This window comes from Asparagus officinalis, chromosome 10, assembly GCF_001876935.1.
Source record: "Asparagus officinalis chromosome 10, Aspof.V1, whole genome shotgun sequence".
NCBI classification, from domain to species: domain Eukaryota; kingdom Viridiplantae; phylum Streptophyta; class Magnoliopsida; order Asparagales; family Asparagaceae; genus Asparagus; species Asparagus officinalis.
Genome location: NC_033803.1, coordinates 67176097 through 67200348, shown reverse-complemented (window position 1 = coordinate 67200348; position 24252 = coordinate 67176097). Strand labels below are relative to the sequence as shown.

The 24252-nt window shown below is 37.1% G+C and overlaps 1 protein-coding gene across 3 annotated transcripts; it reads right to left on the bottom strand.

Annotated features, from left to right (window-relative positions):
* On the bottom strand, positions 3163-9544 carry LOC109825533 (F-box/LRR-repeat protein At3g48880-like). 3 transcript variants are annotated; one of them, XM_020392383.1, is made up of 5 exons: positions 9464-9544; positions 9180-9226; positions 6413-6769; positions 5201-5365; positions 3163-4010 (listed from the first exon to the last, which is right to left on the bottom strand). In XM_020392383.1, exons 3-5 carry the CDS (start codon positions 6766-6768, stop codon positions 3395-3397), a joined length of 1137 nt encoding a protein of 378 aa, XP_020247972.1. In that variant the 5' UTR covers position 6769; positions 9180-9226; positions 9464-9544; the 3' UTR covers positions 3163-3394. The 3 variants fall into 3 exon arrangements, with proteins under 3 accessions (XP_020247972.1, XP_020247974.1, XP_020247973.1); XM_020392385.1 differs by lacking the exon at positions 5201-5365; XM_020392384.1 differs by lacking the exon at positions 9464-9544 and having other exon boundaries at positions 9180-9426.

The following is a 24252-nucleotide window of genomic DNA, read 5'->3' as shown; positions in this document are numbered from 1 at the left end:
GGAAGGGGGGGTTTGGCGGCTAGGGTTTTTGTGCTCTGATACCAAATTGGAATAGAAACCCTAATCTTATTATGAGATCTCTTGGGCTTATATGGGCCCCTACACAACTTACAAATAAGTCCCTAACTAATACTAATATATCAACAGTTTTCTTAGGATACCCTGAAGGGGTAAAACGTTATAGGCTTTGGAAAAAGAGTGAACCGGGGTTTAAGGTAGTGATAAATAGAGATGTTGTTTTTAATGAAAATGAATTTCCTTGTTTTCCTTTATCTGTCCCTATTCCTGAAAATGATGCTCCAAATGAGGTGGAGCAAATACCTATTATTAATCAACCTGAATCACCTCCTGAAGAAAAATTAAATGATATAATTATTGAAAATCAAGATGAGATTATTTCTAATGAGGCGGAGCATGATATGCAGGAAATAGATAACATGCATGATTTGAATAATTATCAACTCACTAGGGATAGAAATAAAAGAACAATTAGGAAACCTGAAAGGTATAGAGATTACAATTTGACTGGTTATAATATGTCTGAGTTTGCCTTTAATGTGTTTGAATCCTTTGAGTGCAATGAACCTAAGACTTATAGAGAAGTATTAAGGTCAAAATATTCTGAAGAATGGATTAGTGCTATGAAGAGTGAGATGGAATCCCTAAGAATTAACCAAACATGGAAACTTGTTCCTAAACCTGCTAGTTGTTCTGTAGTAGACTGACAAGAATCTGAAAGTGTTAGGTTTAAGGCTAGGTTAGTAGCTAAGAGATTTACTCAAAAGGAGGGAATTGATTATGCTGAAATTTTTGCTCTTGTTGTCAAATTCACTACTATTAGAATTATACTTGCTTTAGTTGCTCATTTTAATTGGGAATTAAAACAAATGGATGTAACTACTGCTTTCTTGCATGGCGATCTTGATAAAAATATTTATATGCACCAACCTGAGGGCTTTGTGGACCCTAAATTGCCTGATCATGTGTGTTTGTTAAAAAAAAGCTTTGTTTGGTTTAAAACAACCACCTAGACAATGGAATATTAGATTTGATAAATGCATGCAATCTTTAAAGTTTAAAAGGAGTTCTACTGATCATTGCCTGTATTATAAGAATATATACTCAGTGCTTGTATTTCTTTTAATTTATGTGGATGACATGTTGATTGTTAGTCCTTGTTTGAAGTCTATTGAGCATGTTCAAAAATGTAAAATTTTGACATGAAAGACTTAGGTGATGCTAAAAGAATCCTAGGCATGAACATTATTAGGGATAAAAACAAATCTACTCTAGTTTTAAACCAAAGTTCATATGTCGAAAAACTTTTGAGTAAATTCGCTATGTCTGATACCAAATCTGTGAATGTGCCTATTGCTTCACATTTTGTATTAAGTAAGGATCAGTCCTCCAAGACTGAAACTGAAATAAATGATATGAAGAAGGTGCCATATTCGAATGCTATAGGATCGGTCATGTATCTCATGGTTAGTATTAGGCCTGATATTGCATATGCGGTTAGTTGCTTGAGTAGATATATGTCAAATCGTGGTATGCCTGATTGGAATGCCGTGAAATGACTTTTAAGATATTTAAAATCCTCTGTGGATATAGGATTAACCTTCTCGAAGTGTTCTGAATGTGTTAAACTAGTTGGCTATGTAGATTCCAATTATGCAAATGATAGAGATAATAGAAAATCTACCACTTCCTATGTGTTTACTTTGTGTGGCTCTTGCATAAGTTGAAAATCCCAACTACAACCCATTGTTGCTTTATCTACTACTAAATCTGAGTATGTTGCTGCCACTGAAGCATTTAAAGAAGCTATTTGGCTTAAGGGCCTTATATCTGAAATTGGTTTTCTTGATAAAAATGTGGTTGTATTTTCTGATAATCAATTTGCTATTCAACTTTACAAAAATCCTGTTTTTCATGATAGAACCAAACATGTTGATGTTAGATTTCATTACATTCGGGATATAGTTGAAAAGGGTATTGTCAAGTTAGAGAAAATTCCCTCGGAATTTAATCCGGCTGACATGGGTACTAAGTGTTTGCCTGCTGAAAAATTTATCTCGTGTCAAAGAATCTTGAATTTTGACTTTTGGTAATTTTTCTTTGCTTTGTGTGTTGCTTTTGTGGCTTATTAACTTGCTTTGTGCTTGTTAGTAGCTTTGTGATTTTCCCTTTGAACTCGATGACCGTTTGGTAGAGTTCAGTCCTTTGTGGACCTGACATGCTTGGTGATCTTGCCGCGATCTGTGTGATCTAGGTTTACTTTGTGTATTCTCTTTCATTGCTTGTATCTTTTTTGTGATCATACAGGTAATGGTTTGGCGATGATGAGCCCTGTAGTTTCGTGTTTTTCATCTGTGCACTACCTTGGGCCAAAGGTGGAGATTGTTGCTATTTTGTTGGTCCAAATTCTGGTCCGTTACCAAAAGGCTCAGTTCCCCATCTTACTTGCCCTAGCCCATCTCTTTGATCCTCTTTCTCCCTGCTGCTTAACCCTAGGTTGGTTGTCCCCTTTATAAAACCTGAAGTGGTTGTTCTCAAGGAGACAGAAGAAAAACAGTGGCTTTGTGCTCTGAGAGCTTTGTGCGATCCTCTCCCCTTCTGTGAGCTTTTCCCGTCCATCGCTTTGTGTGATCCCTTCACCCTTTGTGAGTGATCAAAGAGAAGAAGTGTGGCGAGTTCCCCTCTTGTCCTGATGGTGCACAAGAGAGAAACGATGACTGAAGATTCAGGCTTCTGAGCCAAACAGCGACGACATAACTCTACAGCATCTCTTGGAAATAGAGCGAAATGAGTGTTACTTATCAATCACATGTAGAAACTGATATCAAGATTGCACCTTTCCTTCACAACTCCATTTTCTGTTGCATCAATATCGGAATTCATTCCATCGATACCATCTAAAAGCTTCCTCTCAATTTCCCCATCCAAAACCAATGCCAATAACTGCATAATCAACCCAATAATCAACTCAAGAAGACCTAAAGGTGAGTTTTGAGGACAGAAATGAACTGAAGATCAAGCTTACCATTTCAGTATGAGTATGATTTGGAAGTGGGTAATAGAGAGAAAACTTCGCCATTTATGGTACAATGTAAACTTCTGCTGAACAAAATAATCAATCAAACTCAAGCAAACAATCCTCTGCAAAACGTTTTTCTGCTAGTAAAAAGGCACTTTGATAGCATCCAACACTCATGATACAAATAACATTCATAATTCAACAATATACACAACAAATACAATACTGATATTTCACTCTTCTTCATACCCTCACATCTCTCTTATTTCAATCCTTCTACACAACAAAGTTTCAAGAGATTCACTCTTATTGAGGTAAGTCCATCCTCCAAAAATTATATAATTAAACAAGCTACCATCAATTTCTAAACCCCAAATTGAGACATCCCTCATCAAACAACCTGCCATAATCTCCCCCCAACGCTAGAGAGCCCACCTCATCCTGGCGCCAAAACCACTCCTCGTACCTATACCACCTCATCAGCCCTTCATCACTTATCATCCTCTGACACGTAACGCATGATGTACTCATACAATAATGAAACTCATGCAACTTTCTCGCTTTCTCCAAAATCGCACAGTCCATTTCTTTTATTATTTGCTTCCTGCCAACAGTCGATAGGCTCTCCAGCAGAAAGCAATGCGAGACATTAAGGATCTCCAAGTGATCCATGCAGTCTAAGATAAATAGCAATGCTTCCTTTGTCAATATAGAGCATCGTAGACTTAGGGTTTTTAGATTGGGAAGGTAGGAAGCAATGGTTGAAGCAAAATGGACATCAAAGTTGCCCATGATCTTAAGAGAAGAGAAGTTTTTGCAGTTCCTGCTTATTTCCTCCATTATATAGGGAGGATGAGCAATGCTAGGCATTGTTAGGGATTCGAGCTCTTTCCATCTCCGGATTGCTAGGCTGATTCCAGTTTTTGTTATTCGGTTCCATGCTGGCATTACGAGCCGTTTGAGATGAGGGCACCTGTTATATAGAAAAGAGATAGATCAAGTTATGTCTAAAATCTACCAATTACACGAAGAGAGGGTAAACAATGGCATATAATTGAAGAAATTTGTATGCAGTAGCAAAACCAGCTTGTTATATGTAAGCATGTTTTATAACATAATCTAAAACAAAAGACTCGAAATGAGTAGGTGAGATAGCCTAATCAGAGGTCTTGAGTTTGCATCCTGCTATCTGCAGCAGACAGGCCAAAAGGATTAGTTAAAACTGAAGTAATTGAGATCCTGGTGAAATGAACAAACAATGTGGTCAATAGATGAGTTAATCCCAAGAAAAGAATCCTTATTCATGATAGGTGCAAGTTCATGAAAGGAGGGAAGCCGTGAGGGCTAGAACATGACAACTATCGACAAAGTTTCAGTTTCAATTGGCTGTGGAGGATTTTCCTTGGACTTCAAGAACACATTCATCTCGACATAGTCCAATCACACACTTCATTTTCGTTATAAATTTATAACAAGTATTAACAGATCTCGACCCCTATTTGCCACATGATCAAAAGACGCCAGCTATCAACCATGGACTAGACGAAGTTTCACCTTCACTTGGCTGAGGAGGATTTTTCCCGGGACCTCACACGTATATCTCAACATTGTACAGTTACACACTTCACTTTCACCATAAAAATGATAAAAACACATATTGACTCCTATTTGCAACAGGGATACAGCCAAATTTCACAAGTAGAATAGTAGTTGAAAATAATGAAATGACGACGTTTGGTAGGATTTTGAGAACCCTTCAGGGTGAATGCCAAGCTTGTAGGAACTTCACGGTGGATCTCTCTAAGGATAATAAATTTAATTTATTTTGATCTGCATACTTTAATTAGTCAATGAATGAGAAATCAATGTTATAAGAACTTTTCCATCATGGATCAAGTGGCATTATCTTTTATGGATAAAAACATTAACTTGATGCATCCATATAAGATTCTCAAAACACTTGTTCTCTTATCCTTAGACTAGTTAGATTCTGTAGATCAATATGAACCCAAGGGATCATGTTTATACTTTCATACATAAAAATATTAATGTAAGGTTGTCAAATGAAACAGATATTATGAAATAGGGAGGAGTGTTTCCAGCCCCTTCAATTTGCAATGAATTTCTTTTAGCATCCTTTTAAAATTTATAGTAAACCCTTACCTTTTGGAGTTCCTTTTAGCTTCCAGCGCACGCTTCTTTTCTATTAAATAACAGATCTCTATAGAGAGAATAGCAACTTTTACATTATGCGACTTTTCAGTAGTCTTCTGGATAGAACTAGACCAGCAGGGACTAAAGAAATTCCAGGTCAAAGAAGGGTAATGTCTGAAAAAGAAATTCATGTAGAAAGTGGACAAATTGGAGACAATTTGATATAAACAAAATTAATATAAATCAGTAATTTCCTACACAGTCATTCACGTGTCAACAAAATCAATTTTAAACCCCATTACACACTAAATTTAACGTCTTAGTCTCTGCTAGATTCTGATATGTCTTCCCCATAAAACGTATTTTGAGGATAGATCAAAACAACATCTAATCACGTATCCACCAAGTACCTGAGTCGACATGTATCACCTAAGTATCTGAGAAGAAGATATGAATCCAACTGTGTGTAACAACAGTTATAAGGTTATAGTCCATATAAATACAACTTGAAGTTTATACTGAACAATATTAAAGATCTTACTACTCACTAGGTTTATTAAAAAAGGGCTAATTGTGAATAGACCCCTGTACTATGGCATAGTAGCGAATAGACCCCCTATAGTTTTATTTGTGTGGATAGACCCATGTAGTATTTGCTCATGTGCAGATAGACCCCTAAATGAACTTTTTCTGACTGTTTAAGAGGGGGAAAAAGCAATGGCGATCTGTCCTCACCAATACAACAACTGGGGGTCCATCCGCCTCCTCAAAAAATTTTGACTGTTTTTAGCGTCAAAAAGAAAAAAAAAATTCACTTAGGGGGGCTATCCACACAAATAGAGCTACAGACGGTCTATTCACAACTGGGCAATTGTACAGGGGGTCTATCCGCAATTAACCCTAAAATACTTTCGTCCACCTAATTTTCTAACTGCTCTCAGAGAAATGAAATTAGGTCATTCCTAATAACCACCTTCAAATGGCACTGAAACTATGGAAAGACACAGGAGAAATAACCTTACATTACTATTTATGCAAGTGAACCAATACATGGTTTGAAAATTGGAAAAATAAAACTACTAATTAAAGAAAATTATATAACAGATTTGTAACAAGTCTTATTTGATAACAAGTTCAACAGATCTTCTCCGAACATATAGAGAAGGGGGAAAAATCAAAGTGAAATGAGGATAGGTTGACTGATTCGTCGAATGTAATTACCTCTCAGCAATGTAACTAAGGTGATCATCTTTCATGTACAGATTAAAGTGGAATATCAGGCAGGTGATATTTCCGTGACTTAGAGCCATTGCAATTCTCAGTAACTTACTAAGCTTCCTGTCGGACCTTTCATCCACCCATATAAATGGCGAAGCCCTAGTTTGTATGAAATTGGATTTGAGCAGGCCCAAGTCGAGGGTGTTCCAGAGCAATGGATCGGAACATGCTGACCGCCATAAACGGCAAACTTGAGAGACAGGCGCCAACTCAATCATGTTTAGCTCTTTAAAGATCTTCACAAGGACATCGGTCTCCATATCCTCCCACTTCTTAGCTATTGATGTAATTTCAGACATCCTGTATATGGACAACATCAATAAACCTCAGATCATATTCATCAAATCAATAGTATCAGAAGCTAAAACATGCTAGATGCATAGAACTGCTATGGCAGGGTAAAATTTTCTGAAGTGACCTGTGTTTTCAGCTTGTGACAGCAGTTTTACCATAGTATGTGAATAAACAGAATCCATAAAATTTTACAAGCTTAAATGTACATAAGAGAACAATTAAAATTGAATTCATTTTAAAAACATGTAGTGTAATACAATCCTTAGATCTATTATCACCATGGGAGTTGGCCACTATTTGCTAAGGGATCTGACATGACCCAACTAAGTATGCTGCCAGCACTAAGGTTAAATTCCAAAATAGTATCTAAAGAGCAATTTTTTAAAAAGTAGAAACGTAAGCGAAGTGTTGACCCTTTTATGTAGCGAGACATAAGCTTCAAGGCATCAGGCCTCATAAATAGATGTATTTTAATTATACAATTTATTAATATTATAAGAATATAATATAAAGTATAACAATTTACATGTAGTTATAATCCATGCTTTAGATAGTAAATAAGAATGAAATATGCTAAATATAGTCACAAATCATAGTAAACTAAGCCACATAAGTAATATATATTTTATTTATAGTCACATGGCCTAAAGTTATCAAACTAAAAAGCTGAGCTGAATTACTGCATTGATTCAAGGGTCTAGTTAAAATGAACAAGAAAGTAGATACAGCTCAGAAAAGAGAAAAATGATGGAATACTAATGACAAATATTAAACCCATCAAGAGATACAAAGAAAAGAGATCAACCTAAAACTCAAAATTGTTGGAGAACAAAAAAAAAGGTTGAATTACAATGGTTTATCCTTGTCGTCAGCTATGTGTGAGCTCTCACAGAAGACAAAAGCTCTCGGCTTGTTACTGTGGATCCCACAAGATAATGGCTAAGGTGGGTTCAGTTGTGTATATATAGAAGGCACAAAAATACATCCGACCTTTCACGTTATTCAACTTCAGACTTTCCATAGGAACCCACCAGATGCAAGACAAGAATTACCTACATTTTGAGAGTCTAGTGAGGCTGAACCAAAAAGGATCTTAGACAATAGATTCAAGCAAAACGGAAGGAAGATTGTGGTTTACGTTTTAAGTGGAGGGGTAAAGAAGAGATGGAAGCCACTTGGAAGGAATACTACTCCTCTCTGAAGAAGTACCATGTCTTTGTCCTTGAGGACAAGGTATGTGTAGAGGGGGGAAGTCAAGGACTCAGTGACAAGGGCATCTTAGCAATTGGCCTAGCTGTTGAAGGCCCACAAGGCTCATACTCAATCATGCAGTTGTCGTCAGATTGCAGATTCTCTGTGCAATGTCCAAGTGCGCAGAGAGGCGTGGTGGTGGTTACGGGAGAGATAGTAGTTGAGTGACAAATGTTATGGTTATTTATAGAGAATCATGTAATGAGAGAACATCTAGCTGGAGAATGTAATAGCTTTTTTTCAAGTAATGAGATAATAGACCGCAAGCACTATTGTAAATAACGGTCGATAGTGGTGCAAATAGTTATAATTTCATTGACTGAACTGAAGTCAACAATAGCGCTTGTGAGTGCTTTGGCGAGTGCAAAGCGTACGAAAGCGTGAAAAAGCCGTAAATATCTGTAAATAGTGCTCATTTATCTATGCTTGAGGACTTCTTTTTATGTCAAATTTCAAATAGTTAAATACAATTTTGTTGCTACTAATCAATGTTTCTCTATTGTTGAGAATTTTTCTATTAGAGACTTGAAAGTTGAAAGAATGGGAGAAATAACGATCTTTTTGATACACATGTACGGCTTGTAATTCTATATAGTACCTTTGTTAATATTATGTGATTGTTACACATCTATGTCATGCTCAGGATCTCTATAAATCATCAAATATGCATTCGTAGAATTTTTAGATTTTTTGGAATATTTATACATATTTAAATTGGACAGCTGTTTGACTCTGCGCCTTTTGCCACATAACCCCAAATAGCCTTAGCGGTGCCTCTTCGCTACGTGACGCTATCTGCTATCAGTAACCTTGACCGCAAGCAATTCAAAGATATTGCATATTCATTTCCAACATATTAATACTGTTGCCTACTATTTCTTCTAAATACAGAATTTTCCACAATTGAATTTCAGAAACATAGCATGACTCCAGGTAAATCAAAGTTTGCCAAAATGAACCTAATTCGCAGTAGCTAGGGATTGATCAAACAAAATTTCCCAATGGGCATGAGCTCACCTCCTGTGAATTATCATTATCATAACAGAATTATACCATCAGAGACCAGGTAGATTCAAAATTTTGTTTTCCTCCTAGTCTTCAACCCTAATTTCCCACAAATTGATGACTGAAAAAAAAAATCAAATCTTGAATTAAAAGTACATACCTTTTCTGCCCCTTCCTCCTCCTCTCCTCCAAAATTTCCAAATTTCCCTGAAAATTAGAATCAAAACCAGCTCATAGCACAAAATAAAGCATTTTGAGATCAAATTTCTTCTAGACTTCATCAAATTGTTTCCTTTCAGTTTCTCCTCTCACGTCCAAACAAAATCAACAAAAACGAGGCTCAGAGCCCCCGAATTAACCAAACCAAATAAAATTCCAGCAGAAAATTGAATAAAAGGACAAAAAAATAATTAATATTTAATAACAACTTGAAAAAAAAATTACCTTATTTCATCATCATCTTCATTTCTCGTCTGCTCTTCTGGCCGTTCCTTTAACACAGCGGAAAAACACGAACGATTGTACCGAAAAAGTGTGACTGGAAATGCTCAAATTACTAAAATAGCCTTGAAAGAAATGAATCTGTTTCCGACAGGAGTTGCATGGTTATTAGTGTAATTTACTAACTTTTTTAATTTTTTCCCTAACTATTTTTGAGTATGCAGTTTTAGTGCGAAATTAATATATAGCATTTATTAAGAAGAGCCTTGTTTTTTTAGGGAAAAATGTGTACAGGCCCTAAAAATAGAGACTTCATGTGACAAGGCCCCTCATAGTTTTCCCCGTGTGAATCAGTCCCTTGATGTGTGACACTTTGTACTGTAGCCCTTTTTTTATCAATTATTACATGCAAGCTAATCTAAAATCCCAAAATTATCCTTATCCTCTCTCCTCAATCTCTCAGATCCAGCAATCATATCATCTTTCTCTCTCATCTCCTCTCTCTCTCTCTCTCTCTCTCTCTCTCTAAAACTAAGAGCTTTCTCAAGCTCGTCAACCTGGCCCTCGCCCTCCTCGCCCTTGCCGCCTCCGCTCAGGCTCCCAAGGCTCCCCTCGAGTTCGCCGCCGCCTCCCCTCCCCTCCTCCACCCGTCCTCATCGTCGTAGATCGTCGCCGCTCCCCCGCCGTAGATCGTCGCCGTCGAGACGCACAGAGCATTAATCCATTAGCTAGAAGAAAAAAGAAAAAATGTTTGACCAGCTACAAATAAATGAACGATTTAATTTTAAAAAATAGTCAAAAGTTGTCCCCATTTTTCCACTTTCACGAGACATCCACGCCTTTTTGGAGGAAGCTGAATTTGCAATAAGCCTAATGTGCGCAGTCTTTTTATATTTTAATTTCGAACAAAATTTTAAAATAGATCATTTTTAAAACTTAATTAGCAAAATAGGCTAAAAAATATTTAATTACCAAAAATCGTTGTAAGCTGGGACGGTAGTTATAAATCGTTGTTATAAATGAGGATACAGTCATGTTTTTATAAATCGTTGTTAATTATATTTGATAATAGTTATACCTAATGATATGTTATTTCTAGATGCTATCGTGGTAGTTCTAGTAGCCCTCGAGTTAGTTCTAGCTTCTATTACCCTAGTTCTAGCTTGTATACAGCGAGTTCTAGCCCACACCTTGCTAGTTCTAAACCAAGTCCGCGTTTTTTACAAGCAACTTAATTCTAGCTTCTACGTTAGTTCTAGCATCTATTACCCTAGTTCTAGCTTGTATACAGCCAGTTCTAGCCCACACCTTGTTAGTTCTAAACCCAACAAGGGTTTTTTACATGCACACTTGTTAATTCTTTCTTCTACGTTAGTTCTAACTTCTATTACCCTAGTTCTAGCTTGTATACAGCCAGTTCTAGCCCATACATTGCTAGTTCTAAACCCAATAAGGATTTTTTACATGCACACTTATTAATTCTTGCTTCTACGTTAGTTCTAACTTCTATTACCCTAGTTCTAGCTTGTATACAGCCAGTTCTAGCCCATACATTGCTAGTTCTAAACCCAATAAGGATTTTTTACATGCACACTTATTAATTCTTGCTTCTACGTTAGTTCTAGCTTCTATTACCCTAGTTCTAGCTTGTATACAGCCAGTTCTAGCCCACACATTGATAGTACTCTAAACCCAACAAGGGTTTTTTACATGCACACTTGTTAATACTTGCTTCTACCTTAGTTCTAGCTTCTATTACCCTAGTTCTAGTTTGTATACAGCCAGTTCTAGCCCACACCTTGCTAGTTCTAAACCCAACAAGGATTTTTTACATGCACACTTGTTAATTCTTGCTTTTACGTTAGTTCTAGCTTTTATTACCCTAGTTTTAGCTTGTATACAACTAGTTCTAGCCCACACCTTGCTAGTTCTAAACCCAACAAGGTTTCTTTACATGCACACTTGTTAATTCTTACTTCTACGTTAGTTCTAGCTTCTATTACCCTAGTTCTAGCCCACACCTTGCTAGTTCTAAACCAAAGCCGCGTTTTTTACCTTCACACTTGTTAATTCATGCTTCTACGTTAGTTCTAGCTTCTATTACCCTAGTTCTAGCTTGTATACAGCTAGTTCTAGCCCACACAATGCTAGTTCTAAACCCAACTGTAAGGACCATGAATTTTGATACTAGTTAAAATTATTTTCTAGTATTTTAAAATATTTAATTATGATTTTTAAAAAAGTATTTATATTTTTCTCAAATTTCTATAATTTTCTATGATTTAAAGTCTAAGTTTTATATTTATTTAAATGATTTACATATTTATAAATTTATTTAGTGCAGAAATTTTTTTTAGAATTTATCCGTTGTGTTACCGATACTATTACGTATCATTTTGAATAATACGTGGTATTATTATTATTATTACATATATTTTCGTATAATACGTTGTATTATTAATTACATATTATTTGTATAATTTCTTATATTATTTCTACTGTTACGTATTATCGGTCGTATTAGTATAACTGGTACGTTGTACTGTGTATATAATTATCCCATAATTATATGATTTTAAATGTGAGTAAATATATTTTATTATTAATTATTTCCATTTAATTATACAATATGTGTATATTTCGACTGTTTCGTATCAACTGTTGTATTAGCACAACATGTACATTTTTATTTGTAGATAATTATTATGTAATTAGTTTAATTTTTAAATACCCGTAACTATTTTATTTTAATTATTTTTGTTATTTAAATACCAAACCCTAAGCTTCTGCTGCTCTCTCTCTCTCTCTCTCTCTCCTCTCTATAATGATATATATATTATATATATTATATATATATATATATATATATTATATATCTATATATATATATCATATATATAATATATATAATATATATATATATATTTTGTTTTTTTTCCTTGCTCTCCTCTTTCTCTACCTCCCCAAACCGTCCGCGCTACATCTCTCTCCTCCCTCTGCGTTCTCTCTCGCGACGAGTCCCCGCGCCTGAGACCCCGAGACTGCCCAAAGCCCACATCGTGCCGGGTGAGAACTCCGACCGCCCTTGCTCCGGCCCGACCGCGCACCCCCGAATCGCCCCCCCCCCCCCCCGCCTCCCTCGCCGTCACAGGTCACCTCCGGTGTCTCCGCACAAGCTGCAGCTTCGGAACGGAGCTCGCTGACTGACTCTCCGCGTATCCTGCCTTTACAGCAGCGCAGTCCCCACCGAGCTCCGCCCGTCTTGCCGCCAGCCTACTCACCGTCTCGCTCCCCTTAGTCCTCCTGTAAGCCCGCCATCAGCCGCCCACGTCGCCGTCCTCAGGCCGCAGAGACAGCCAGAACTCGCGACGAATCTCGAACTCCTCCCTGCCTGACCACCGACCCAGCCCTTCCACCTGCGTGCTTCACCCTGCTCGCGGCCGCGCAGATCCAGCCGCGCTCCGACCAGCCTCCAACCCCCTGCAGCCCCCTCCGCAGCCCAGATCTACGCCAGCGCCCGAGCTTCCTCCTATCCGGCCGACCGTCAGCCCCCCTTCCCGACCGATGCAAGGCAGCAGGCCCGACAGCCCTGTCGAGCCGCCCAACTCCGACGATCGCAGATCTGAGCTCCGTCCAACGCCGCTGCCTTCACCCTGATCGAGTCGCCGACGTCGCAGTCCAGATCCACCTCTAGCAGATCCATCATGACTCTACCGTTCAGATCCGTCGTACCGGGTCCGCATCGGCCCCACCGCTCGTCATCAGACCCCTTGGTCTCGCAGGCAAGATCCCGAACCTTGATTATTTCATTTTAATTCTTAGCTTTATCGTAAATTATTATGTGACTCGTCATTCAATTTCTAGATCTGTTATGAGTTAATTAATTAGATTAGTCTGTGATATATATTATTACCTGCATGGGATTGTTGACATGAATAACTGTGTGGAAGCTTGTTGTGTTATCACTTAGTTGTTACCCAATAGGAGAGACTGTACATGAAGACGACTTCTGTTAAAAGTATGATTTATAAGCGTGCTTCAAAGCATGGCTATACTCGCTCGACATCGATATCCTGATGTGAGGAGTCCCGAGTTCCCTCGATATCGATATCCCGGTATGAGGTTTCCTTGATTATTATTATTATTATAGCATTGACTAGACGATGCACTCTTGATCGGACGTGTAACGGGTCACGGTTATTTTCATAATTTTACAGAAGTCGTTCCACGGTAACTCTATGGCTAGTGCACAATATTTCATGTACAGTTGCGTAATTAATATGACAAACATGGGGTTATAAAGGGAAATTGGACGGAGAATATAGCATGTATATAAACGAGCACAATGCTTTCTTGTTATCGTGATATCGTGAGTGTTATGTACATGGGCCAGAGGGCCAATACTTGACTTGAAGGCGGCCCCCGGACGACTTTACGGGGACCCGATTATATATATTAAAATATTCTTCCCCAATTCAAATAACATGTAAAAACAAGAATAATATGCTTGCGTGCTTTATGGTGGACCTTGTTAGTTTTGTTGAGATGTAGATTAGTGTTGTTCTTTTCATACATAGATCGGGATTAACATTTAATTATCTGCAATTTGAGACATATGGTATATACATGAGGGTTTCCTTGTTTGGATTATTTCGCTCGACGTACTACGTCTCGAGTTGTAGATTTTTAAGTATTAATTTCATCTAGTGTATGACCTTGTTACTTGGATGATTAGTTTGATCGCTAGTTGCATGATCTCGTTACCTGATCAATTTTGGATGCTTTATGTTATCATGATTTAGTAGTGTTTTCATGTTGATTTGTGGATTTCAGTTGTACATTGTTTCTGTTATCGTATCGTTTTTCGCATTGGATTTTCGTTTGTTCAATTTTCTTTGTGGGGTCGGGTCTTGCCGTGTGCCATACACGCTGACGTACACCTGTTTTCTCTGGTGTACGTTAGACTTAGAGGAAGAACAGGTTCAGCAAGAGCCAGAGGATTCTCAGCAGGAGTGCCTAGCGGATGGAGCAGAAGAAGAAGCTAAAGCTTAGTTATTGGTCCTCAGTTTTCTTTTGTACTACCTTTTATTTCCATTTGATCAGTGTATTATTATATTCTCCAGTATTTCATTCAGATAGTTTTTGTATAAGGGCACGTTTGACCCGAATATTATGTCTCGGATGTTATTCATTGTGATATGTATTATTTTATTCTGTGTTGTTCATTATATTCTTGCTGATTGTGATCGGGGACCTGTGCCTTTGCATTGTTTTATTTTCAGACGCTTAGCGTATTGGATTGAGGAGAAATGAAAAAAAAATAGTGTATATTTCTTCTCAATCTAATACGTCGCGGGCTTGCTCGCGTCCCGATTCCCCGGTATTTTAGGAAGCGGTGCGTGACACCCAACAAGGGTTTTTTACATGCACACTTGTTAATTCTTACTTCTACGTTAGTTCTAGTTTCTATTATCATAGTTCTAGCTTGTATACAGGCAGTTCTAACCCATACCTTACTAGTTCTAAACCAAGCTCGTGTTTTTTACATGCACATTTATTAATTCTTGCTTCTACCTTAGTTCTAGCTTATATTATCCTAACTCTAGCTTGTATACAGCCAGTTCTAGAACACGGGCTGGGTTTAGAACTAGAATTAACAAGTGTGCATGTAAAAAACTCTTGTTGGGTTTAGAACTAGTAAGGTGTGGGCTAGAACTGGTTGTATATAAGCTAGAACTAGGGTAATAGAAGCTAGAACTAACGTAGAAGTAAAAATTAACAAGTGTGCATGTAAAGAACCCTTGTTGGGTTTAGAACTAGCAATGTGTGGGCTAGAACTGGCTGTATACAAGCTAGAACTAGGGTAATAAAATTTAGAACTAACGTAGAAGCAAGAATTAATAAGTGTGCATATAAAAAACCCTTGTTAGGTTTAGAACTAGCAATGTGTGGGCTAGAACTGGCTGTATACAAGCTAGAACTAGGGTAATAGAAGCTAGAACTAACGTAGAAGGAAGAATTAACAAGTGTGCATGTAAAGAACCCTTGTTGGGTTTAGAACTAACAAGGTGTGGGCTAGAACTGGCTGTATACAAGGTAGAACTAGGGTAATAGAAGCTAGAACTAACGTAGAAGCAAGAATTAACAAGTGTGCATATAAAAAACCCTTATTGGGTTTAGAACTAGCAAGGTGTGGGCTAGAAGAGGCTGTATACAAGCTAGAACTAGGGTAATAGAAGCTAGAACTAACATAGAAGCAATAATTAACAAGTGTGCATGTAAAAAACACTTGTTGGGTTTAGAACTAGCAATGTGTGGGCTAGAACTGGTTGTATACAAGCTAGAACTAGGGTAATAGAAGCTAGAACTAACGTAGAAGCTAGAATTAACAAGTGTGCATGTAAAGAACCTTTGTTGGGTTTAGAACTAGCAAGGTGTGGACTAGAACTGGCTGTATACAAGCTAGAACTAGGATAATAGAAGCTAGAACTAACGTAAAAACAAGAATTAACAAGTGTGCATGTAAAAAACCCTTGTTGGGTTTAGAACTAGGAAGGTGTGGGCTAGAACTGGCTGTATACAAGCTAGAACTGGGGTAATAGAAGCTAGAACTAACGTAGAAACAAGAATTAACAAGTGTGCATGTAAAAAACCCTTGTTGGGTTTAGAACTAGCAATGTGTGGGCTAGAACTGGCTGTATATAAGCTAGAACTAGGGTAATAGAAGATAGAACTAACGTAGAAGCTAGAATTAACAAGTGTGCATGTAAAGAACCCTTGTTGGCTTTAGAACTAACAATGTGTGAGCTAGAACTGGCTGTATACAAGCTAGAACTAGGATAATAGAAGCTAGAACTAACGTAAAAACAAGAATTAACAAGTGTGCATGTAAAAAACCCTTGTTGGGTTTAGAACTAGCAAGGTGTGGGCTAGAACTGGCTGTATACAAGTTAGAACTAGGGTAATAGAAGTTAGAACTAACGTAGAAGCAAGAATTAACAAGTGTGCACGTAAAAAACCCTCATTGGGTTTAGAACTAGCAATGTGTGGGTTAGAACTGGCTGTATACAAGCTAGAACTAGGGTAATAGAAACTAGAACTAACGTAGAAGCTAGAATTAACAAGTGTGTATGTAAAGAACCCTTGTTGGGTTTAGAACTAGCAAGGTGTGGGCTAGAACTAACTGTACACAAGCTAGAACTAGGGTAATAGAAGCTAGAACTAACGTAGAAGTAAAATTTAACAAGTTTGCATGTAAAGAACCATTGTTGGGTTTAGAACTAGCAAGGTGTGGGCTAGAACTGGTTGTATACAAGCTAGAACTAGAGTAATAGAAGCTAGAACTAACGTAGAAGCAAGAATTAACAAGTGTGCATGTAAAAAACCCTTGTTGGGTTTAGAACTAGCAATGTGTGGGCTAGAACTGGCTGTATATAAGCTGCAACTAGGGTAATAGAAGCTAGAACTAACGTAGAAGCAAGAATTAACAAGTGTGCATGTAAAAACCCTTGTTGGGTTTAGAACTAGCAAGGTGTGGGCTATAACTGGCTGTATACAAGCTAGAACTAGGGTAATAGAAGATAGAACTAATGTAGAAGCAAGAATTAACAAGTGTGCATGTAAAAAACCCTTGTTGGGTTTAGAACTAACAAGATGTGGGCTAGAACTGGCTGTATACAAGCTAGAACTAGAGTAATAGAAGCTAGAACTAACGTAGAAGCTAGAATTAACAAGTTTGCTTGTAAAAAACGCGGGCTTGGTTTAGAACTAGCAAGGTGTAGGCTAGAACTGACTGTAATACAAGCTAGAATTAGGGTAATAGAAGCTAGAACTAAGTTGAGGGCTACTAGAACTACCACAATAGCATCTAGAAATAACATATCATTAGGTATAACTATTATCAAATATAATTAACAACGATTTATAAAAACATGACTACATCCTCATTTATAACAACGATTTATAACTACCGTCCCAGCTTACAACGATTTTTGGTAATTAAATATTTTTTCAGCCTATTTTGCTAATTAAGTTTTAAAAATGGTCTATTTTAAAAATTTGTTCGAAATTAAAATACAAAAAAACAACGCACATTAGGTTTATTACAAATTAAGCTTCCTCCAAAAAAGGCGTGGATGTCTCGTGAAAGTGGAAAAATAGGAACAACTTTTGACTATTTTTAAAATTAAATCGTTCATTTATTTGTAGCTGGTCAAACATTTTTTTTCTTTTTTTTCTTTTCTTTTTCTAGCTAATGGATTAATGCTCTGTGCGTCTCGACGGCGGCGATCTACGGTGGGGGAGCGACGGCGATCTACGGCGACGAGGACGGGTGGAGGAGGGGAGGGGAGGCGGCGGCGAACTCGAGGGTAGCCTTGGGGCCTGAGCGGAGGTGGCAACGGCGAGGAGGGCGAGGGCCAGGTTGACGAGCTTGAGAAAGCTCTTGGTTTTAGAGAGAGGAGAGAGAGAGAGAGAGAGAGAGAGAGAGAGAGAGAGAGAGAGAGAGAGAGAGGAGAGAGAGAGAGAGGAGGTGAGAGAGAGATGATATGATTGCTGGGTCTGAGAGATTAAGGAGAGAGGATAAGGATAATTTGGGGATTTTAGCTTAGCTGACATGTAATAATTGATAAAAAAATACTGTAGTACAAAGTGTCACACATCAAGGGGCTGATTCACATGGGAAAAACTATGAGGGGCCTCGTCACATGAAGTTTCTGCTTTTGGGGCATGTACACATTTTTTCCCTTTTTATCACTGTGTGCCATAATTTTAGAATTTTGAAAATGTCTTGACATTAAAAAAATTAATTATAAATGCCCTCACACTTCAAAAAATAAATAATAAAATATCCTCACACTTGAAAACAATTAAAGGGAATACCCTCACACTTTGAAAAAAAATCATAGAAATCCTCTTTAAATGAAAAAGAGATCAATGAAAGTACACTCAAAATAATATCTAGGGGCTTTTGTCTTTTACCCCAAAGTTTTACTCTAACTTATTTTTAAACCCATGTACTTATAAAATGCCTCTTAAATCCAAAAATACAAAAATCACTTATTTTTAAACTCAAGTCTTTATAATACGTATAAGTATACATTATATACATATTAAAAACTCAATATCTCTATATTACCCTCTTCTTCATTCTCTCTTCAACTCTCTGCTCTCTTCCAAACAACTTTTCACCATCCCATTAATCACCGATCTCCTACTATGCTCCCTAACTTACCCATTGAATCCCTTTCCTCCCCCTAATTGAGCTTTAAGTTCTTCCTCCTACCACTCCTCCACTTCCTCCACAAAAGACTTCACCATGAAGCTTGTACGCAACATCAAGTCCACTAGCTTTCCCTCCACTCTTTAGCCAACAAAGCTCAAACACTCTAAAGCTCGTCCTCGAATGCCGACTACTCCGACCAACTCTTCCCCATCCTCTATCTTGACTTTAACTGTTCAACGAGGTCCTCGCTTAAAGACCAGCTTCACCATATTTGCATACAGTCACAAGATTACTTTTATGTTGGACTGAATTAAACTTTGAGTTTAAGGCTTGGAATGCGAAAATGTATGGACAAAGTTTTTTGTATATTGTGTGTTTGATAAAATGCTTCAAAAAGATTTTTAGTTGATTTGTAATATTTAAAAGGATTATGTGTATTAAATAGAATTTATTTGATGCACATTACATGTTTGACTAAATACTTTAAGAAGTTTTTTGGTCGAGTTGTATCATTTATAAAGATTATATAGCAAGTCATCAATCGCCAATGGCGTTTATGAATGATATAGAACTCAAAACGAGTTATATGTTGTTTTGAAAGGGTTATAACCCTTTATGATACATTATAGCTCTTATGATGTATTGTAGCTCCATGTATGAGAAGTATAGCTCTTTAATGAAAAACATAGCTCTTTATGGACAAAATATTAGCTTTTTATGAGAAACGTTTAGTTGTTTATGTGAAAAATAAAGAGCTATACTTTCCAAAAATCGAAAAAAAAAACTAATTTGATTTATTTCGCTAAGTTTCAAAATTTTTAGAGGGCATAAAGAGCTATACTTTATTAGTAAAGAGCTATACTAGGTCATAAAAAGCTATACTTTTGTATAAAGAGATATACTTTCATGATAAGGTGCTACATTTTACTATAAAGAACTATACTTTTTTAAAAACTGAAAAATTGAGAGTGGACCCCTCGTCGACATGAAGGATTGATCAAACAACACATTGTATACATCATAAAACGTTTACATTGCTCACAAAAAATCTGATTTGATTTATTCCGCTAAGTTTCAGACTATTCAGAGGCCATAAAGAGCTGCACTTTATCAGTAAAGAGCTATATTACGGTCATAAAGAGCTATACTTTGGCATAAAGAGCTATACTTTCATGATAATATGCTACACTTTAGTATAAAGAGCTATACTTTTTCAAAAACTGGAAAATTAAGAGTGGACACCTCGTCAACATGAATAATTGATTAAACAATAAATTGTATACATCATCACACGTTTACATTTCTCAGAAAAAACTGATTTGATTTATTCCACTAATTTTCAAAATCTTCAGAGGCCATAAAGAGCTACACTTCATCAGTAAAGAGCTATACTACTGTCATAAAGAGCTATACTTTGGCATAAAGAGCTATACTTTCATGATAAGGTGCTACACTTTAGTATAAAAAGCTATAATTTTCCAAAAACTAAAAAATTGAGAGTGGAGCTCTTGTCGACATGAATAATTGATCAAACAACACATTGTATATATCATCACACGTTTACATTTTTCAGAAAAAACTGGTTTGATTTGGCGAAGAGGTGGTCAAAGACAGTGGTTCGCCAGAGCATTTGGGGCTCTGTGGAGAGAAAAGACGTCACTGCATCCAAGTCTTTAGCTTGAACATCTCTGAAGAATTCGTGCTTGTCACTTGACCGAGTGTATGTTAGGACGCATGATAAATTCGAAGGGTATTTTACGTTGGGAGAGTCTAAGGAGTGGGTGAGATGAGAGTTTGAAAGAATTCATGTTGGTCGCTCCTAGATTTTGATTTTGTGAAACGAATGAATGAAAAAAGGAGAGAGATGGATTTATTTGGGAAAGAAGGTTAATTTTGAAACTTTGTATTTATTGGGAAATATAGTATAAGGATTGAGGGTATTGTACAGATTGGGTTTAAAAATACATGGTTTGGGGTATATTGGGTTTATAAGTGTTCACAAAAGTTGTTGGGTTTTTAAATAAATTGGGGTAAAACTTTGGGTTAAAAGACAAAAGTCCATAATATCTATTTATTTCTTTGACTATTTGATTATAACTCTCACCCCATGCTTTGAATCAAGCATGCTTCGTGTGCATCAAAGTACTAGATATAATTTTGATGGTAATTATTAGAAGAGTTTGATGGAAAGGATTGATGGTTGATATGGTACATCCGAATAAAGTAAAATGGATTATTGTTGATTTATCATCACGGGTCTACTTTTGGCATCTTTTGTTAGGAGGTGGTAGTTAACTTGTCAATATTTTATTTCTAACAAAAACTTATCAATTTTGTCAACATAAACATTGATTGTGCAAGTTGAAATGAATTGACGAGAGAGGATTATTAATTGCTTAATATTAATTAAAAGGAAAATTTAAGATAATATCCTTTAAATTTCCGTTGTTTTTCTTTTATGGATAAACTATCATAAATTTTGTTCACTCAGAGAAGCTACATTTAACGCTTATTAAGTACTTATCCTTTTCCGTGATAAACATGCAAGTATTAAACTCTTACTAGTTATTACACGTTCTTTATTATCCCCCAAATTTGTAGAAAATTACCATGAAAAGTTAAGAAAATGAAACGTTAACTTTCTGAAATTTTCAATCTCTCTCAATCTAGTATGAAATTCAAATGAAATTATCAAGAAATTGAAATGGCAATATAATATGATAGTGGGAGACCCTAGTGATGCGGAGCGCAAAAGATAGGAATTGATACAACAAAGGACAATTTTCAAAAAACGATCAAGTTTAGTATTTAATTGTTAAAATAGACCCTCTTTTTTATTTATTTAGTAATTTCGACCCATTTTGGCTAAGTCAGACAAAGCTAGGTCGTTTTTGAAAATTTTCAAATTTAATAACTTCTTAGGATTGCCAATCCCAGGTGGTTAACAACGTTATTAAAAATTAAGTTAAAGTATCTGTTGATGTTAATAATCACACAGATAATATAATGAGGGTGTGGTAGATTAGAGGTCACTAACTTCTCCGAATATCTAGTTTTGAGTTGAGTAGCTTCTGCCTGCACAAATAGCAACTCATAATAGGACGAGGACTAGTTCCCCCATTGTTCCTCCGACGATCAAGTCAGTGATGGATTTGAATGGGAAAGTGATGAACTATGTGAGTTCTAAAGTGTAGTGAAGAAGAATTCTGATAAATTGCTTGTTTACCCTGATATTTGGAATAATACCCCTATTTATAGTGGTGATAAAATGGTAAAATGGTAATTTCTACCGAGTATGGGATGACGGTTACATTAGCACCTGCTTTACAGGTGTCGGTCAATGAGTGGATGAGAGGTCACCTTAGTATTTAATGTGAAGTGATTGGGAGCATGGTGGTGCCGACGTAGTTCGATATGTCATGAAGACTATCGGGGCTAGAGGAATGATGTCCTCTGCCAAGTGTACGTGGTAAAAGTTGGGTCTCGATGCGAGATTTGTCTTAATAAGAATGACTTATTATAAATCAATAAAATCCAAGATTTACAACAGAAGCCGAGAGAAGACTCTCCTTGTTTAACGTGGGTTCTTTGGTAGCGATAGGACGCCTCCCTCGATGCTTATGTCGATTTTTCTTCCCTTCAACGATCCGATCGAAGTCACGGTTGAGCTTTAGTACGCAGTAGAAGCTCCGGGGTGATTAAGTTCGATAAATACCCGAGCTTGATGATTATCAAAGCCGAATGCTTGGCGAAGGCTAATATGCAAGAGTTTGCAAAGAGCCAAGAGTCTCAAATCTGAGAGTTCAGATTGAGTCTACTTAGGCAAGCCAATGAGAGAGCTTCTAGTTGAAGAGCCTTGGAGACGCCAAGCCCTCTTGAAAGATTGCTAGTAACAAGATTACAAGCCTGCCCCTTCGGATCTTTGATCTCCTAGATATCAGCCTCCTTTATGTTGGCCAAAGGTGGCTATAAATAGGCAAGGGATGACATGAGTCATCCCTTGATTTGTGGGATGTGACCACTAATAGGAGTAAGGAGTAGCATACTCCCCATATAGATATGGGATATGATCACTATAGGGGTGATGGGAGCCATGCCTCATTACCTAGGACGTGAGAAGTGGGTAGGCCCACTCCCACAAGCAAGTAGCCACTTGTACTGTTCAGACGAGGCTGACAAGCTTGTAGGCGAGCTTGACAGCTGGTTGAACGTTCAAGCAAGCTTGCATGCGAGCTTGGAGAACAGGCAGGGTCGGATGGCGGGCCCCTCGAGCATGTGAGCTGGCGTTGGTTAGCAAACTGGGCTCGTGCAAGCGAACTCACTGCAGGCGAGCTTGACTCATGCCGGCGAGCAAAGCATTCAAGCGAGGTCGAGCTCGAGCTGGCGAACTCGATAATCAGGCGAGCTTGACTCATGCTGGTGAGTTAAACAAACAGGCGAGATTGACAAGGTTTGTCACGCGTAGGCGAGCCAAACAAACAGGCGAGCTCAAACTTTGCTTGGCCTCTTAAATGCAGGTGAGCTTTGCTTGCAAGCGAGCAAAGCGTGTTGGCGAGCTTTGGCTTGACCTCTTGCTTGCTTTGAGCACGCAGGCGAGCTCTAACGGGCGAGGTTCGAACTCTCTTGTGTTAAAGGTAATTTTTATTGCCTATACCAAGCATTTAATGTAATGCCGACTCGCTGTCAGTGGGGGAGGCTCAAGATTGAAGTCATTCTTTGGCTTATAGCGAGGGGTGTCGAGAAGGAACGCCTTTCAAGTCGACCCTGTAACGAGTTGTCTTCGACAAGAGGACCAACAAGTACCGCCTTTCGAGTTGATCTAAGGAGATGTCGACTCGGCGAGTGGGCTAAGTCTGTATTCTTGGTGGTCCTGACTGTCACTTTGATTTGAGCATTGCATGTAGGGGGATACCTGTCTGTTGCTGGCAAAGAGTCATATTTTGGCGACTAAAAACACCATAACAGTTGAAATGACCGTGAATTTTCAATACTAGTTAAGTTTTTTGGTATTTTAAAATATTTAATTGTTATTTTTAAAAGAGTATTTGTATTTCTCGATTTTTTAGAATTTTCTACGATTTAAAGTCCAAGTTTTATATTTATTTAAATAATTTTGATATTTATAAATTAACTTAGTACAGTAAAAATTTCTGGAATTAATCCGTTGTGTTATCGATACTATTACGTATCATTTTGAATAATGGGTTGTATTATTTTTACTATTACGTATTATTTCGTATAATACGTTGTATTATTATTAGCATATTATCTGTTGTACTAGTATAACTGGTACGTTTTATTGTATAGATAATTTCCCATAATTGTTTGATTTTAAATATAAGTAATTATATTTTTATTAATTATTTTCGTTTAATTATACAATTAGTTGTATTATTTCTACTATTGCGTATTATCTATCGTATTAGTATAACTGGTACACTTTATTTTGTAGAATATTTTTCCATTACTATTTGATTTAAAATTTAAGTAATTATATTTTTATTAATTATTTTTGTTAAATACCCTAACCCTAACCCTAACCCTAAACCTTTTTATACCCGACCCTCTC

Excerpts from the sequence above, each read along its gene's own strand:
- LOC109825533 (XM_020392383.1), bottom strand. The coding sequence starts at position 6,768 with ATGTCTGAAATTACATCAATAGCTAAGAAGTGGGAGGATATGGAGACC. Across the intron at positions 5,366-6,412 it reads CTTAGTTACATTGCTGAGAG|ACATTACCCTTCTTTGACCT; the intron begins GTAATTACATTC and ends TTTCTTTTTCAG. Across the intron at positions 4,011-5,200 it reads GCTAAAAGGAACTCCAAAAG|GTGCCCTCATCTCAAACGGC; the intron begins GTAAGGGTTTAC and ends TCTATATAACAG.